This window comes from Tetrao urogallus (assembly GCF_951394365.1).
Source record: "Tetrao urogallus genome assembly, chromosome: 1".
In the NCBI taxonomy this organism is placed as follows: domain Eukaryota; kingdom Metazoa; phylum Chordata; class Aves; order Galliformes; family Phasianidae; genus Tetrao; species Tetrao urogallus.
Window position 1 is genome coordinate 25358398 of NC_136813.1, and position 17780 is coordinate 25376177.

Sequence of the window (17780 nt, forward strand, 5' to 3'; positions counted from 1 at the left end):
CATGCATATTTTCTAACTGTCTTATGCTTAAAATTTCAGATTGAAGCTCATTTAGATACACTCATAAATGAACAAGCTTCCTATGTCCTAACTAGAGCTGGTCTAAGTTACATATATAACTCTGTGCAGCAACACAAACCAGAACAGGTAAGGTAATGTACTGGTTTTATTGAGAAGGTAGTGTGTACCTGCCAACCAGAAGAACTTTGGCGTTGTTAGTTTTGTAAGTGAAGTATTGTGTGAAAGCAAAAGTTCTTTTGGTTTATCATACAGTGCCAGGACTATTAGACTAAGGTACCTTGCAAGTACACATTTTCCTCATGCTCTGTGTTAAGCAAGCCTAGCAGGTTTGGGATGCATCGTTCCTTCTGGCTTAATTGTGCAGATATGTTCTCAGAATAACTGCATAGGTAGTATAATACCCCTCTGAAGTCGCTCTAAAACACAAGTAGTGAGTTTGTATGCCCCTTCCACAGTATGTAGGACATATTGGACCTACTGTGCATGTAACATTCACTTTTTTTTTCCACTGTGATATTCATTTCCAGAGTAGATACCTTGCATGCATTAGACAGTTACTGCTTTCTTTGGTTCCGTGAAAAAATGTTAGATGAGTATAATAGTAATTTTAGATGAGCTTAATAGTAACTTTTTGGCTTTATTCATTGCTTTACCTGTTCTAGAACCAAGACGATCCAATTCTAAAAATGAAAACATCAGATTTCTTAGAAAAAGTTGAAAACTGACACTTGGGGCTCGTGTTCTTTGTTTCTTTTGAGGCATCATTCTTATCTGGTTGCTGTTATTACATCCCCTCTTCTCTTTATCTGTACCTGTGATCTTTCCTGAAGGTGAAGAGCAGTGATTACAGGAGAAAGTGGTACTGCGTTGGGGAGTTTCCTGTTCTTTGTCTAGGCAGTATTTTTATGTAAAGTGCCCAAACTTAGTAACTCAGTTTGATTTCCTATTCATAAGCTTATCTCTACTTCTAAAACCAATTTGAAATAGACCACAGCGGATTGTTTAATGGAAATTGGATGGAATTTCCAGTAATAACTTTATTTCATATCTGTCCACTGCCTGGCTGCAGGGGTGAGATTGTTACAGGATTCATTAGAGGTGTGAGACAGCATGTATGCGTTGTAATGCCATGTAAACATCAGGGTTACTGGGGAACAGAGCTGAATTCAGCGTGGTCCAGGAACAGATGAGGAGGGAGAGATTGTCCTCTGTAATCCTGGGACACTAAGGCCGTTTGGATGGCCGCCAGCTGAGTTTTTATCCCAGACTTTGTAGAAGACTTTCTTCGGGTTTTGTCTTCTAATGGTGAAAAGAGGAGAAAAGAACTGGAGGACATATGAAAAAGACGGTATTCCAAATTTTTAATCGAAGGGAGTGGTGGAATACAAATGAACTGTTACTGCATTTCCAGCACTGGTGTGGTGATTCAGTTCCCAAACATGTAATATCCTGTAGCAGGACCAAGTAACAATTTAGTACGATCAGATTGTAGAGTTTATTATTTCTTGTCTTTTTCCAAATGCTAGAGTGACTTCTTTTTTTTCCCTTAGGGTCCTCTTTCAAATTTGCCAAGTCTGGATTCCATGTCCCTGAAGGTAGCAATGGTAAGCATTTTCCAATTTCATTTTGAGGTACTATTGCTGTGACCTGGGAAAGAATTCTGTTAATGTGTGAGATGTAGTAGATATTCATCTCACCACGCTCTTTAAGAATAGCTGACTTACATGTCTGGGAATATTTTCTTCATTTGTAGTAATTTGACCACTTGAAGTAATAAATTCATAAATTATTTATGAACTGGTAGTAATAGAATATTAGCTTCTAAGTCTTGAGAAGCAGAATTTTACTTACAATAATGTTATCCCATGAGTCATCTTAAATTGCTAAAAGCAAATACTTAGCTCTAATTAGTTTTAATCACCAGAATTTATTTTTTGCTAGAACGCTTTGAAATATGGGTTCTGCTATCATTTATAATTTTAGTCCTAGGGCTTTGATTTTATGCAAATAGTTCAGCAAAACTCAGAAGTTAAATGCTGGGCGTATGGCACAGTTATTTCTCTCTTTATATTTGTTATATATAGTTACATATATATTTTTAAGCTGGAAGCTGCATTATATTTTAAAACACATTATCAGCTGATTCTTTTTCATTGTGTATGTGAAGGCTATTTTGCATAGAGATTGCAATATCACAGTTCAGTGGGCAATAACATATGATGTGTCACTCTTCTTGCTTAGCCAAGTTTAGCTTTATTCTGAAAGTTTAACTGTAAATAAGGCTTACTCATCCAGCAGTGCACGCACACCCCACGGAAAACATCCTCGTATAAATCTTGAGATCACATGGGCTTGAATTTGTTGGAAGGGGAAGGCTCTATCATTTTTGATTCAGGAAATGGGTCATTTTAAGAATGTTGAATCCCTCCTAGTGGTGTCAGTATAGCCTATTTTCCATCATTCCAGTTCTAAACCAGTGAATCCCAAGCTGCTTGGAAGAGCAGAGCTCTGGCACAGAGCTCTCAGTGGTTTAAGGGGAAATGGTTTTAATTTGAAGGAGGGAAAATTCACTTTGGATGTCAGGGGGAAGTTCTTTACTATGAGAGTGGTGAGGTGCTGGAACAGGCTGCCCAGAGAGGTTGTGGATGCCCCATCCCTGAGGTGTTCAAGGCCAGGTTGGATGGGGCTCTGGGCAGCCTGGTCCAGTATTAAATGGGGAGCCTGATGGCTGTGCATGCATTGGGGAGGTTGGAGATCCATGATCCTTGAGGTCCTTTCCAACCCAGGCTATTCTGTGATTCTGTGGTTTACTCAGATCAGCATGCATTCTTATCATGCATTATTGTATATTATTTATACATTTTGCATTTAAAATATCTTTTCCTTATCGTAGCCTTGTAGACCTGCAAGAAATTTAAAGACTGTGACTTGGGGACCATGGTTTTTAAACTGAATCTGTATTAATGATTAATGGTTGTAAATAATAATTTTACTTGAAAAGTTAGAAAGTAATCCAAGTCTTTTTTTCTCTGTACCTTTTTTTTTAATGTATGTTTGGTCGAACACTCTTGAACCCAGTGTGCTGAAATGAAGCCCATATAAATCTCATCAGTTGCTGTAATCTGTCTGCTTCATAGAACTTAAGCCATGAGGGAGAGAGAGTGCATGCAGGTAGATTCACTGCCTCTCAACTTGAAATCTTTCCAGGTCACAGACTTTTGAGCTGTTCATATGTGCTTACTAATGCTGTTCTAATGAAGTCCATGCCTCTATCAAGTATATCTCCCCTAAATTCCCAGCCTTGGCAAATAACCCCGTGAGAACTGACCTACTTCATTAGTTGTTTATGTCCATCTTCTGTGTATTTAAATGATGGTGGGCATGGGGTTTTAGGATTTGGGAGCTTGAGATTAGTCACATGCTTCAAAAGACTGCTGTTACTAGATAAAGTTGCTTAGGGCCTTACCTGAGTTACTAGCTCCAAGGGTGGAGGCACTGCAGCTTCCCCAGGTTATTTCTTGGTAACTTTTTCAGTGATAATAAACGCTGCTGGTGGGAATCTTCCAACCAGTATCTGATCATCTAATCAGTTTTCCTTACTGCTTGGAAGAACAGAAGAATATGTCCGTAATCTCTCATGGGTTCACCTCTGAGGCTTAGCACCATCTTCCCTACAATATTTACACAGTAAATATTTGAAGGCAGCAGTAACATTCTTAGTGCTTTCTTCTCCAAACAGATAAAATCAAAGCACTGCATTATTTTTCACTGTATTACACGGGGGAGAAGTAAACCTAGAAGGAGTTGATGGAACCTCAAATAGGTCTCTTTGTCTTGTTTCTCCCAGCTTAAGTGCTAATTAGGTTATTAAGCAGCAGCTTCTTGGAAAAAAAAAAAAAAAAAAAAAAGTAACATGCTGTAACTTGGACAGACTAGATTTCTTTCTGGAGTTTACAGTGCTTCCTCTGCCCTGAATAGGGTAGGCTTTAATCTTCAGTGGTGCATACATACATGCACTGTCTGCACAGAAAACTTGCATAGGTATGGAAACCACATTCTCATTTTTCACCCTTCCACCCATACAACTCAAGAGTCAGAAACTTGAAATTGTGGCAACAGAGGTGCTGAGATTTGATGCTGTTGTAGTCTATTAAGCTCTGCCTTAATTATCTGTATGTTATGTTAGCTTCTATCTTAAATGTATATTAAAAAAAAAAAAAAAAAGAAAACCATATCAAGTAAGAAGATGCCTCTTTATTGCAGTCACTTTTCAGAGATCTGTGTTTTTATGTCTTCACATAACGAGTTACTTCTTTGTTGATCTCATGTTCTTTTTCCCACCCCTAGGCTCAGTTTGATCGCTATCTATCTGCTCCAGATAGTCTGTTGATGTCCCAGCTGAATTTCCTTCTGAGTGCCACTGTGAAGTAAGTATCTTAACTTTGAATTTGTGTTTTACCTGTGTTGTAATCAGAAAGATGAATTTGATTAGGGTTTTGTGGATCACGATGTGAATCCAGGTTATCAGCTGCAATCACATTTGCATTGTACTTCAGGTCAATTTTGCTTTGACTCACCACTTTTTGAAAAACAGGAATAAGTAATTTTGTAAATTTCTGAAGTACTCGCTCTTCATTTAACAGATGCCATCAAAATGAATTACACTCATCTGTTTTAAACATGTTATGCTATGTTGGCTTTTTTTTTTTTTGTCATTTTAGTTGTAAATTGTTTCAGAACTATTTTGTAAGCATTCTGAAGGCAAATGAAATATTTAATTCTCTGCTCAAGATTTCTTTTACCCCCATTGCTCCATGAAGTCTAAAATTATCAAATGCGTTGTCTTTTACTATGGAGTATTGACATTTTGTGCTATTGGATATTGCTCTGAGATGACTTTTACATAGCTTTTTTTTGTTAGTGATTTTTTTTCCTTTGAAGTGTAGAAGTGAGGAGTTCGTAATTTATCTCTTCTCTTGTTTCATGAATATATTATATAATATGACAAATAAGGGCCAACTGAACCCTAAGGCTAGGGAAAATGCCACGAATTTCTTTCCAATTAAATTCAAACCAGATGAAGACATTTTGTAGTACTTTAATTCAGAGAATTATATGCTGCACTGATCAAAAAGTTTTCTTGACATTATTTTTCATATTTTTGTCAAGAATGCAAGTTACAAGAAGATATGAGAAACTGTGACTGGCATATTACGTTTTGAGTTAATACTCTAACATTTGGATTCTCATTACAGCTGCCTGTCCTCCAAATGGGACTGTATTACAACATCTTACAAAGACAGGCTGAGGGAGCTGGGCTTGTTCAGCCAGGAGAAAAGAAGGCTGTAGGGTGACCTCATTGCAGCCTTGCAGTACCTAAAGGAAGGGGAGTCAACTCTTTACAAGAGTGGAAAATAGCAGGACAAGGGGAAATGGTTTTAAGTTGAAGGAGGGAAGATTTAGGTTGGATGTCAGGGGGAAGTTCTTTACTATGAGAGTGGTGAGGTGCTGGAACAGGCTGCCCAGAGAGGCTGTGGATGCCCCTTCCCTGGAGGTGTTCAAGGCCAGGTTGGATGGGGCCCTGGGCAGCCTGGTCTGGTATTAAATGTGGAGGTGTCCCTACATGCAGCAGGGAGGTTGGAGCTTGATGATCCTTGAGGTCCCTTTCAACCCAGGCCATTCTATGATTCTGTGATCAGGATAAAGCAAGGGAAAAACAGTGCTGGGAATTTATTGCTCAAGTTCTTCTCACTGAGACTTCCAGTTTCACACTTTACACCTGCTGCATAGCTTGGCTTGGGGGATGTTGGTTCCTCTCAGCAGTTTGTTGGGTCTCCCTGCTGGGGCCAGTGTTCCTGCAGTTCAACCAGCAGAGCTGGCTCTGTCTTAGGAGCAATGTCTCTGTCTCTGTGCAATACAGATCAAGTGAGGCATCTTGAGCAGCAGTGTAACAGAAGCACTGAAACTTTGGCTTCTAGATGTCAAGCTATTAAGCCAATATTTTAGCTCCCAGTATATATTTTTCTAATGTAGGTCTATTTTAAAATCGTAATAACAGTAAATGAATTTTGAAAGCTTCAATTTTTCGCTACTAACACAAAAGTGATTTTTTCGAGGTAGACTTTATGCTACCATAAAGGTGTAGGCATGCACTGAAATTGCCTTGACTTAATCATTTCTTTCTGTCAGATGAATCAAGATAAACTGGTCGTGTATGCACTCTTAGCCTTGCTCCATTTATGAACTTTTTAAACCTCTCTCAGCACAATTTAAGTGAAATTTGTGTTATCTTGCAACAGTGGGCAGCACAGAGGTGAGTGGGGAGCCTATGTGAGGACGACTGTTATAGCTGCCACAGCTCAGCTGACAGAAAGGGGTTTATTAACCAGCTGTAGCTCAACATTGCAGTTTGGCTTCTGCACAGAATTGAAAATAAAAGCATTCGAAAATACATATTTACATAGATGGTCACTTGCAGGATCTTGTTTTACTATTCAAGCTTTTTTTTCTGTAGTAAATAAAGCAGAAAAATCCTGAAGTTTCTCAAAATTCAAGTAAAACATTTGACTGTTGCTATCGTTTCAGTGTTCTCATTTTGAAGTTAGTTTTACAGACATTTGGTGTCAATACTGAAGGCTTCTTCCTTGAAATCACATCATTGTGATTCTCTGTTCCAGTTGTTGAGCTGCAAAAAACTCAGATTATTTGATTCTCAAAAGCAGACCACGTGCTCTTGATAAGGGACTAGTGCATTATATACTCACTGGCAATATAATTTAAGCTTTATGACCATGAAGAGCATTCCCTCCAACATTTGCCAGCGCATAATCTTGTCTTTCAAATTCCTTTGCTCATTTAGGAAAAGTTTTAAGGTATTTATTGCTGTGGCTATTGGTCTTGTAAAGCTCTTTCCATTTGTGTTGGATCACAGGAACTGAATGCTGGAATTATTATTTTTAGAATGTGCTGCCATTTGTGTTGGCGATAAAATGGATCTTGTTGTTATGGCAACTGAAATCCTAATGTTACTGATTAATGACATTGACATTATTTGATGGAGAGACTCATTTCGTGCTGTTCAGCCCTTTGGAATATTTTAATAAACTTTTTCTTTTAAGGTAATAGCATTTGGTGCGATGCAGCGAGTCCTAACAAATCCTTTGTGCAGTTCTTTCCGAAAAGGTGGTCACGTTACCGTAGCTGAGTGATCCTGGGCTGTGTTCTGAGACAGTTGTTTACCAGGAAACTCTGAATACGCTAAAAGAGCATTTTTAGATCTGCTTTTATGACAACAGTCTGTTTTTCAGGTATTCTAATGATCTAATAATTAGACAGTGGGCAGTGGTTGTTGAAAAACAGAATGCTGCACATCAGCATAAAATGCAGTATATGTCTCGTCTGTTATCTCATAGTTTCCATTTCTTATTTTTTTCCTGAAAATACAAAGTTCTACACACTCAGTATTCAAAATCCTTCCAGTTTGTCAGTCCACACTCACTGTGGTCAGAAGTGGTAAAGTCAGCCCTGATTTTAGTGAGTGCCATCATATTCCTTTGCTGCCTATCAGTTACAACAGGGCTGGGCCTGGGTTCAGGGTCCATTTCCTCCCCATCTCTCGGTGTCCCGTTTGTATGAATTTGACTGTGAAATAGTTGTAATTATGTTTTTGTTGGATACACATGCACATGTAACCATAAATACATTACCATGGTGATCAAAGCAAGCATTCAGTGGGCAGTGTAAAATAAAAATATTTGTCTTCAAAAACCATCGAACTTTCCTGTTAATTTTAGCATGGAATCTTCATGCATTGTTACTCATTCAGATCTGAAAAAATAACAGGATGCAGGCTTTATGGTATTGTTGGGAAAAGGCTGTAGTAATGCTAGTTCTCTAATCACTATCACTTTCAGCTCTTCCTCTGACAAATTATGAAGTAGGTGCTGCCAAGATAAGGCAAACAGAATATATTGTGCTTATAGATAAAAACAGTGTGTCTGTTTACAAATGTCATCAAGAAAGGCCAGGCTGGATGGGGCTGTAAGCAATCTGGTCTGGAGGGAGGTGTCCCTGCCTATAGCAGGGTGTTGGAACTACATGATCTTGAAGGTCACTTCCAACCCAAACCATTCTATGATTCTATATATATTTTTTTTTCTTCTACAGTTTCTTTTTATGACTGCAGAAATAAAAAATGCAAATTCCTTGTTTATCAAAATCATATATGTGAGTTCATGTATGTGCAGTGCAGATGGGAAAGCCTTCTTCTGTTGTAAAGCTTTTCAGTTGTTTTTCATATTTGAAGTAAAAGGCCTTTTTTATGTAACTGACACTGAATTCTAATGTATGTTTTCAGTGAATGTTGTCAAATCCCTACAATTTGCAAATTATGTGAATTTATTTTTATTTTTTAGGGAGCAGATAATAAAACAGTCGACAGAACTGGTCTGCAGAGCTTACAGTGAGTTATATGCAGCTGTGATGGATCCTTCAAATAAATATAAGGATCCAGAAACGATACTACACAGATCTCCTCACCAAGTTCAGGCACTTCTCTCATAGTCGTGCTTCACCCAGATTTATCAGAATCCATAATACTGTCTGTTATTTGCATTGAATTATTTTTCTGTCTTGAATTTTGATGTGTAACTATATATTAAAATACGTAGGAATGCAGTTTTCTTTAATCTGCTTGGCAGAAGTGAAGTCTTTCCTGTGTCTTTGAAAACCTTCTGTAGGCCAGAAAATAGAATATAGATTAAAAATTATTTTAATGCATTCCTGTAATGGAAATGGACCTTGACAATATGCAATCTCTTCAAAAAGAGTAAAGGAGAAAGGTTTTTCCTTGCCTGTACGTAATCCTTTCAACTAGATGTTGAATCAGTGTCACTTATGACCCCACCAATATTTTTATTTGCTCTTTTCTCTATTTTCTCACTCCTTTTCTCAGCCTATCATTAATATACACGGAGCCTCTTTAATTTTAATGCAGCTGATACAGTTTCAATGTCTCAAGTCTTTTATAGCTCATAAATCATTTTGCCATATTTGATGTGTTTTTTCAAAATCTGTTGATTAAATCTTTGAGGCAAAATTCCTGTGTTTTTTTGGCATCCATTGTCTTGTGTTGCTATTCAGGTACATTTTGGTAGGAAGAAAAGAATATTTGAATTGCTCGTGTGTACATAACCAAAAACTTTATGCTTTAAATTATTTTTCTAATTTTATTTTACTAGAAGGATTTTGTTTTAGTGAAATTGTTGTGTGGGAGTCCTTATGTCAGTTGAAACTTAAGGTTGGGACCAATAACTGTAGGTTAGGAAGATCATTTGCACAGCGGTACGGCCGTTACCTATAGATAGGCATCAAGGGGGAGATAAGCACTCATTCATATTGAATCAGTTGTATATTTAAGATGGATGCTTTTGACAGTAATAATATTCCCCATTCAGAACACATACTTAGTGGCAGCCGAATTTAGTGTATGCTTGCAACAGAGCAGGAAGCAGAGGAGAGCAGCAGCAATACATTTTAGTCCCTTGGAAAACTCATGGCATAGATCAGTGTGCTCAGAAATCAGCTTCAGTGCTAACATCACGCTGAAGTAACATCTCCTTTTCTTAATGGGCATAATTTGTTGGTATAATATAAAAAGATTGGAAAGTGTGCGCCCCTGGAGTTCTTGGATGAGGCATAAATTCTTTTGTAAACGTGAATGTTGGATTTAATCTGTTTTAGAACTCCAAATCTTTAAGAAAAAAATGTCTAGAAGCTTAGGAAAACTTTAATGGAAATTTATGCTCTTCTACTAGGCAAGGCATTTAAATTGTTCAGGTTTTGCATTACTATAGTACATATTCAGGAGGCTGTTCATTGTTTAATAATATTAATATTGCTCAGTATGCCTGCAATTATTATCTAATATGTGAAAATTACATCAGTTGTCAAAAGGTTATAAATTAGCTTGTTAATAGATTAACATACTCATAAGAATGAACTTTTTCCTCAAATTAAACTTGACCTCAGTCTCCAGTAATGAGTTGGTAGTTTGCATGAGGAGTAGCAAGAAGTTCCTTCCCATCTTGGAGTTCATGTAGAGACTTATCTCTGATTTTATCTTCTCTTAATACTAATGCAATAGCTATAAAAGTTGTAACTCATTAAAAATTAAGGTCAATCACTAATTTTGGTCTGTGCAATTGAAGTAAATATCAAAAGGTCAAAAATGAGTAAATAAATCAATAAAAGGCATTTCATTTACTGACTTTGGGCTTCCGTGTTGTTATTTCCTCTGCTTGCCTTCCTAAAGCAGGAAGGAAAAGATTGTTCTGTTTGGACCTGCCATTCCTTGGCAGTTCTCATCCTTTCCTTTTACATATTCCCAGGACTTCCTCACCAGTAGCTGTGGTGCTTCAGTGCTCTAATTGCTCAGGATGATGGATTGGCCCATAAGCATTGCATTGAATGGGTGGGTGGCAGCACGGGGGCCATATATCAACCAATTTATTGGAGATCTGGCTGGAGTATCCACAACACGTCTACTCTTGGTCCTTAAGCTTTTTATACAAAGAAATGTATATATTCAAAGGGTGAGTCCATTAGCAGTATGCTTGGGAAACTGGTGCAAAAACATGTTTGAAACTGGCTCCAGCAGGCAGTGCTCTCTGCGTTCGATGTTCAGATGACCCAGTTCTGAGAGTAGGTGAGTAAAGGGCTTCTTTATGCACTGTTGCCTTACGCAAAGATCACTTTTGTGGAAAGCAAGTGAGCTGAGTTCTGGGCCAAAGGAGTTTGGAATCTGCATCTGCCTCGTTCCTGGAGAGCACCCAAACCCTTCACTTGTGTAGCTCAAAATGGAGCAGCTCTGATTCTTCTCCCTTGAACGTAGCAGCAGAAATCGACGCAAGATATGGAAGACATAAGACAGAGCAAGCTAAGAACAAGCAGTTTGTGATACGTATGTGAGTATACTGAGGAGCCTGAGGTCTAAATTTTCTGACAGTTGTTACTTAGGGACCTTATCTTTGGCCTCCAATTAGATGAGCCCCAGAAGCAGAATCGATACCCCAGGACTTTACCATCCACAGAATTAGCAAGCAACCAGGAAGCCACAGAGCTGAGTTGAACCCAAGGTTGTTCACCAGCACTTAGGGCAGTGCCTCTGTGTTCAATCTTTGCAAGGCTTTTTTCACTGCCTCTCTATAAATATGCACATCACACTGAAAATAAAATACATTGCTTTAATTATAGAATGCATGCAGCAGCCCAGCCAGAGTAATTTTTTCTAATACAGGAAAAAGAGACATTTAAGGGAGTTTGGAAAGGTGATAATACATTTATTTTGTAACATCTGCATGCTTCTCCCCACTCTGAGTTTTACAACTCTAGCCCTGAATTTTGTCTGTTAATAGACTCAGCTGTAATTATTTTTATTAAAGTTTTTGAAATATGTCTTGGAGGAAAATACTTTCAGAGCCACTAAAGTTTTCCATTCATTAAAAAAAATTCTGGCTGCTCTTTAATCCCTTTGCTTGCCCTGCTGAGTCACTTCGCCATCAACCCAGGGGGTGGGGAGCTTAGAAAATGTTGAAAATGGAATGGAGGGGTTAGGCATATTTCCATGAGCATAACGCACCCTTGAGAAGCAACACAGACATGGGTGTGGGTTTGTTTGAAATCTGCTGCCACCTGCTTCTGAGGGAAAATGCAGAAAAGAGCCATTTGCTTGTGATGAGGGCACACGTTCAAAGCACCAGGGTAGGGCTGGCTGCCCTAAATCAATGCAAGATTGATGTCGTGTTTGAATAGCTGGGAGAAGGGAACTGGCAGTAGGAGTGGACGGTGTGCTATGTAACTTAACTCCTTCACATGCTGGATATACTTGCTAGAGGCTTTCAGAACCTCTCTGTCTACTTTACCCCATTTCATTGAAGCACTTCAGAGGCTAAACTGTAGGACAATCCTACAACTGCTGTACCATTTCCAACCCTTGGTAATTTGGAGTAACATGAGGTCCTCCAAGGCATCCAGGGCTATACAAAGTATAGATGAGCTTGGAGCCAATTTGCTTCATGAACATGTTTAAGTTGCACTCATTTATCATTTTTTTAAACTTGGATGTTTTCCTGAAGGCCCTTCATAGAGCATCCTTCATAGAGGAAAGAGATCTTAAGGCACTGATCCTTGTTCAGATTCCAAATGAAAGCCAATATTTTCAAAGGACGTGTCCTCGTGCTTTGTGCCAGTGGGCTCTGAAATCCCCCAGAGATTTGGCTGCTGAATGGCTGCAGCTGGGTGGCCAGGATTCCTGGGGCACCCTGCATTCTGTCTGCTGGTGGCAAGCTGGGACCCTGGGGGCAACAAAACCACAGGTCTCCACCTACCCGCTGCAGGGTAGGAGCTCAGCTTGGCTCACCAGAATGAAACTAATTCTTCAATAAGTTTAACTTCAACCATTCAGTGCTTCGGTAGAGATGTTCACGCTTGCCTGGGGGCGTGTGATTACCAAATGTTCAAGAAGTAGCTGTACCTCTCACAGCACAGAAGTCTTCTGATATCCCAGATATTCATGGTCTTGAGTAAAGGGACACTGATGTAGAGGTGGTGGGGGGAGAAATGGACTGAAACCCAAGACATTGCTTCTGCCTTGGTCCTTGATCAATCCCTCAGATCTTCACTAACCTCCAGAATCCTTTAACACAATGCTATGGAAAGACAAAGTGCAAAGTGAGGGCTGGAGCACCTTCCCTACAAAGACAGGCTGAGGGACCTGGGCTTGTTCAGTCTGGAGAAGAGAAGGCTGCGGGGTGACCTTACTGTAGCCTCCCAGTACCTAAAGGAAGCCTACAAACAGGGGTAGATAATAGCAAGACAAGGAGAAATGGTGTAAAGTTGGAAGGGGTGGATGATTTAGGTTGGATGTCGGGGAATTTTTCTACAGAGAGAGTGGTGAGGTGCTGGAACAGGCTGCCCAGAGAGGTTGTGGATGCCTCATCCGTGAATGTGTTCAAGGCCAGGTTGAATGGGGCTCTGGGCACCCTGGTCTAATATTAGATGTGGCAGGGAGGTTGGAGCTTGATCAACTCCCTTCCAACCAAATCATTCGATGACTCTATGAAAGGATAGTTGGAACTTTCCATTTGTCCCTACATTATAGCCTGAATCAGGGTACAATCCCTTACAGTTGACTCTACATACAATGGGGAGATGAAACACATGAGACTCTTCTCTTTAAAAATGAACCTACTTTGCTTTAGTAGTAAGGAAATCTTGTTCAAGCAAGATATGGCTGAAATATGTTTGATGGATTACTGTAGGGTGAGTGACAAAAAAATATTCCAGTTGCATATTTCATATTCAGACAATGAAGCTTTCATTTGCTGCCTCTGTTCACAGATGTGGTATTGTCAAATTGCAGGAAAATGCCTGGCAGACTGTATCATCGACTATATTTAGGGATAAATAAATTCAGAACACACTATTTATAGAAGCCACACAAATAAGCACGGAGTTCTTATCAGCCAAAGATAACATTAGTCGTGATTTATCAAAGTAATCTTTATTTTATGGAAAATGGATAATAGGCTGTAATTTAATCCTTTGTGAATGTAATGTATATTTCAAAGGGTTCCTTTTTGCCAATAAAACCATTTGTTGTACTTGTTAAACTAATTAGTCTTCTTGCTGTTGCTTAGGACAGGATAAAAGATACCCATTAATGAAATGAGGAGGAGAAGATGAGTTTGAAAGTTTGTAAAATATTTCATACTTGCTAGTCAGTTTTCTGATCAAAACAGGCTTCCCTGCAATCCTGTGTTCACTGAGATTGTGCAGAAGGTAGATTTTCCTCTATTTTAATTTCACAATGGATTTCCCCCAGAATTCAGCTCAGCTCTGAGCTGGTCAACTGCTACAAGCTGCCAGGGCTGCCCGACCTCCACGGTGATGATGGTCCCAGTCCAAGCCTAGCGCTGACAGGCAGGGCACTGTCCCTGGCTGCATCTTGCTACTCCTTGCATTTTTTCCACCATATGCAAACACATTCCAGGAGTTGTGGAGAAGGCAAAAAGGGAAGAAAACAGTGCACATCAGTGCTCCCTGCATCAACCCATGGCTGTGGGCAGGTTTGCAAGGTAGAAAGTGAGGCTCGCCTGCTGACACTGTGCCCAGGCTTGGCTCTGCCATGCCAGGCAGGAGAGGCAGAACACAAACTCATTCCTTGGATCAGCAGTTGACCTTGAACATAGTCAGAAATGGGGGAAAGTCAGAAGAGGATACATTTTATTACCTCTTTTTTTTTCTTCCTAATATTTTTTTGGTCTCCTTATTTGTAGCCTAGCAGCCTCATGAACTTTAAATAGGAATTAATGAACAGTTTTCAAGAGATGACTTGCCACTCTCTAAAGATGGGCTATGCTTTTAATGGCCTTTTTCCCTTAGAAGTGGCTCATAAAGACCCTCAGAGGATTCAGGTTATGAGGAAACCCCTCAGACCATCTCTTGTCCGCACTGCATGTATCTGTTCTGTGTGGTCATCCAGTTCCTTTGTAGAAACTGTACAAACACAATATTTCTAATCCTGAAATATTAGAATCATAGAACCATTACGGTTGGAGAAGACCTCTAAGGTCATCTAGTCCAATCGTCCACTTACCACCAATACTGCCCACTAACCATGTCCCTCAGTGCCACATCTACGTGTTTCTCGACCCCCTGCATAGATGGTCACTCCACCACATCCCTGGCCAGCACGTTCCAGCACCTGACCACTCTTTTGGAGTAAGAGATTTTCTTGAACCTCCTCTGGCACAACTTGAGACCATTACCCCCCATCCTAGTTACCCAGAAGAAGAGGCCGACTCTCACCTCACCATAACCTCCTTTCAGTTAGTTGTAGGGGGTAATAAGCCTGAGCCTCCTATTCTCCAGACTAAACAATCCCAGTTCCCTCTGATGTGTTTTATATCCAAAAGTTTTCAGGTCCTTAAATCTTCTGGAAACACAGGTAAGAAGCCCTAGCTTCTCACAACCACATCCCCACTGGAAATGTCATGCTTTCTGGCCCTTCCCTATCTCACTATGAGATGCTGTGCCTTGTTTGAGGACAGGATGTCTCCAAGGCTGCACTGTCTGGATGGCTGCCCAAAGGGGTTTCTCAGCTCACCATGCATCAAGTCAGGCCATGCCAAAAGGAGCCAAGTTGGCCCCTGGAGTCCTCTTAAGGGTAATGCTCTGGGTCCACCAGACAGCAAATCTGCTTTTTTGTGCCAGTGTCATGTCAGAGCCTCCGTGGTTTCAAGATGGGCTGGGGACAATTGTATGATCTTTAACAAGACCAAGTGTCAGGTCCTGCTCATTGCTCACAACAACCCAAGACTTCGCTACAGGTCTGGGGCAGTGACTGAAAAGCTGCATGGGGAAAAAGGATCTGGGGTTGACAGCTGGCTGAACATGAGCCAGCAGTGTGCACAGGTAGCCAAGACGACCAATGGCATCCTGACTTGTATTAGAGATTGTGTCGTCAGTAGAAGCTGGGAAGGGATTATTTCCCTGAACTCAGCCCTGGTGAGGCTGGACCTCAAGTATGGTGTTCAGTTTTGGGCCCCTCACTACAAGAAAGACACTGAGGCTCTAGAGTGTGTCCGGAGAAGGGCAATGAAGTTGTGAGGGATCTGAAGCACAAGTCTTATGAGGAGTGAGGGAAGTGGGATTGTTCAGTTTGGAGAAGAAAAGGCTCAGGGGTGACGTTATTGATCTCCACAGTGATCTGAAAGGAGATTGTAGTGAGGTGGGGGTCAGCCTCTTCTCTCAGGTAACAGTGATAGGAGGGAGAACAGCCTTAAGTTGCACGAGGGGAGGTTCAAGTTGGATATTAGGGATACTGGGAAAGATTTCTTAGCAGAAAGAGTGGTTTGGCACAGGAATGGGCTGCCCAGCTATTGGTCCCAACCTTATGTTTCCAGAGGTGTTCAAGAAATGTGGAGATGTGGCACTAAGGGACATGGGTTAGTGGGCATGGTGGTGATGGGCTTATGTTTGGATTAGATGAGTTTAGTCACCTTTTCCAAGCTTAACTATTCTATGATTCAGTGATGGGAAGCACTGTGCAAGGTACAAATACATGCTGCCCTCAAATTTTGTTCAAGAGAAATCAGAGTGTTTTTGAGGGATTATTTAGCCATGGCCAACTGAAGCTGTAGGAGACTTAAGCAGGATCATAGAATCATAGAAGTGCTAGAGTTGGAAGGAGCCCATAAAGATCATCAGTTCCAACTGCCCTGCAGTGAACAGGAAACCTACAGCTAGAACAGGTCCCTCAGAACCCAGTCCATCCTGATCTTGAGTGTCTCCAAGGATGAGGCCTCCACAAGTCTAGGCAACCCGTGCCAGTGCCTCACCACCCTTATTGTAGAAAATTTCTTCCTTACATTCAGGATATTGGCTCAGAACACAGGCTTCACAGGCTTGTTCTTGACATGACATTTTGTATTTTCTCTGACTTCCCATTTCCTTACAAAGATCCCAGACTGCTGAAACAAGTGGCAGAAAACCAAACAGCCCTTCCTTGCCATCATGCATATGTGCGCCAGCCTCCTCCATTCACAGAGCAGAGCATGAAGCAGAGGTCGCATGAAGCAGGTGCTTTCCTCCACCAACTGACGGGCAGGATTTGCTCCAATAATCCCCACTGCACTGAGGAAAGCAGTGACCTGCATTTTTACCTTCCATTTTTATCTAAGCGCTGAATGATGCGGCCTTTAGCTCAGGCAACTGACAGGGACTGATAACGTTGCAGGAAGGTGAGATGAGGTATTTTTGTGCCAATATTTTCCCTGTGCTGCAGAACCTGAGTTGTCTTTTGTAAACAGGTGAAGAGGTGGCTGTGGTTGTGAACATGTTCTTCCTTTTTCTTCTCGGAAATTCATTTTCAATTAGTTTGGAACATTGGGTAAACCGGTGCTAATGAAATAAAAGGGTTTATTAGGTTACACAACGGTATGCGGGGGCTTAGGAGAAAAAGTCAAACATTTACTCAGGCTAACTTTAGGAGGCAAAACAGCTAAGGCGATCACAAGGGAAAAAGCTGAAAACCAAAACTTCACCAACCTCTCAGATTCATCAGTTAAACAGGGGATAAAGAACACCACAGGGCTGCTCTGCAGGGAGCAGCTCTGCTTTTTCCAGCTCTTCTTTGCAGTTACTGCATTCACTTCTGCTACATGATCTGATGCTGGCATCAACTCTGCAAAGCTCTTCAGCCTATTAAGACCTAGCAACTTGGAAGATGTAATTAATTTGTACTGGTGACTTCACACACGTACTGCTTTGTGATTTTTCCACTTTCAATGCAATAGGTGCCTGAGAGCCAAAGGCAGCTCCTGGTTGAGGCTCAGCTCACAGAGGTATCAGCAGCATAAGACTGGGGCTCAGATCAAGAAAGCAACTTCAAAAGAGAAGAACTTTGATTAAAAGTGCCTATTTCTCAGTTTCAGAGAGACGGAGCTCTAACCCCAGGTCCTGCTTTCTACTCCTTTAGTAGGGAAAACGCATACTCAGACAGAGGCAAAGCAAGTGAGCTTGAGGTCTGCATGGAATCACCTGCAATTGAGTTTTGATTTGGTTGACACAGCTTTAAGTAAGTGGAGATCTCAGCATGGCCTACATTAGCCCAAAATACCACAGTCACAACAGAAATAAAATAATTCATTATGCACTTCTCCAGCCAGCTATGTACACACGCTCCTGCCTACATTTTC

The 17780-nt window shown here is 40.6% G+C and overlaps 1 protein-coding gene across 1 annotated transcript in view; it reads left to right on the top strand.

The window, feature by feature from the left end:
* COG6 (component of oligomeric golgi complex 6) overlaps positions 1-8583 on the top strand; it is a gene marked incomplete at both ends in the record, with an annotated part of 48616 nt that extends 40033 nt beyond the window's left edge. The window contains 4 exons of the mRNA XM_079545703.1: positions 40-147; positions 1572-1625; positions 4369-4448; positions 8436-8583. Coding sequence (XP_079401829.1) covers positions 40-147; positions 1572-1625; positions 4369-4448; positions 8436-8583 — 390 coding nt within the window. The remainder of the gene's footprint in view (positions 1-39; positions 148-1571; positions 1626-4368; positions 4449-8435) is intronic.
* Positions 8584-17780: the final 9197 nt, after the last annotated feature.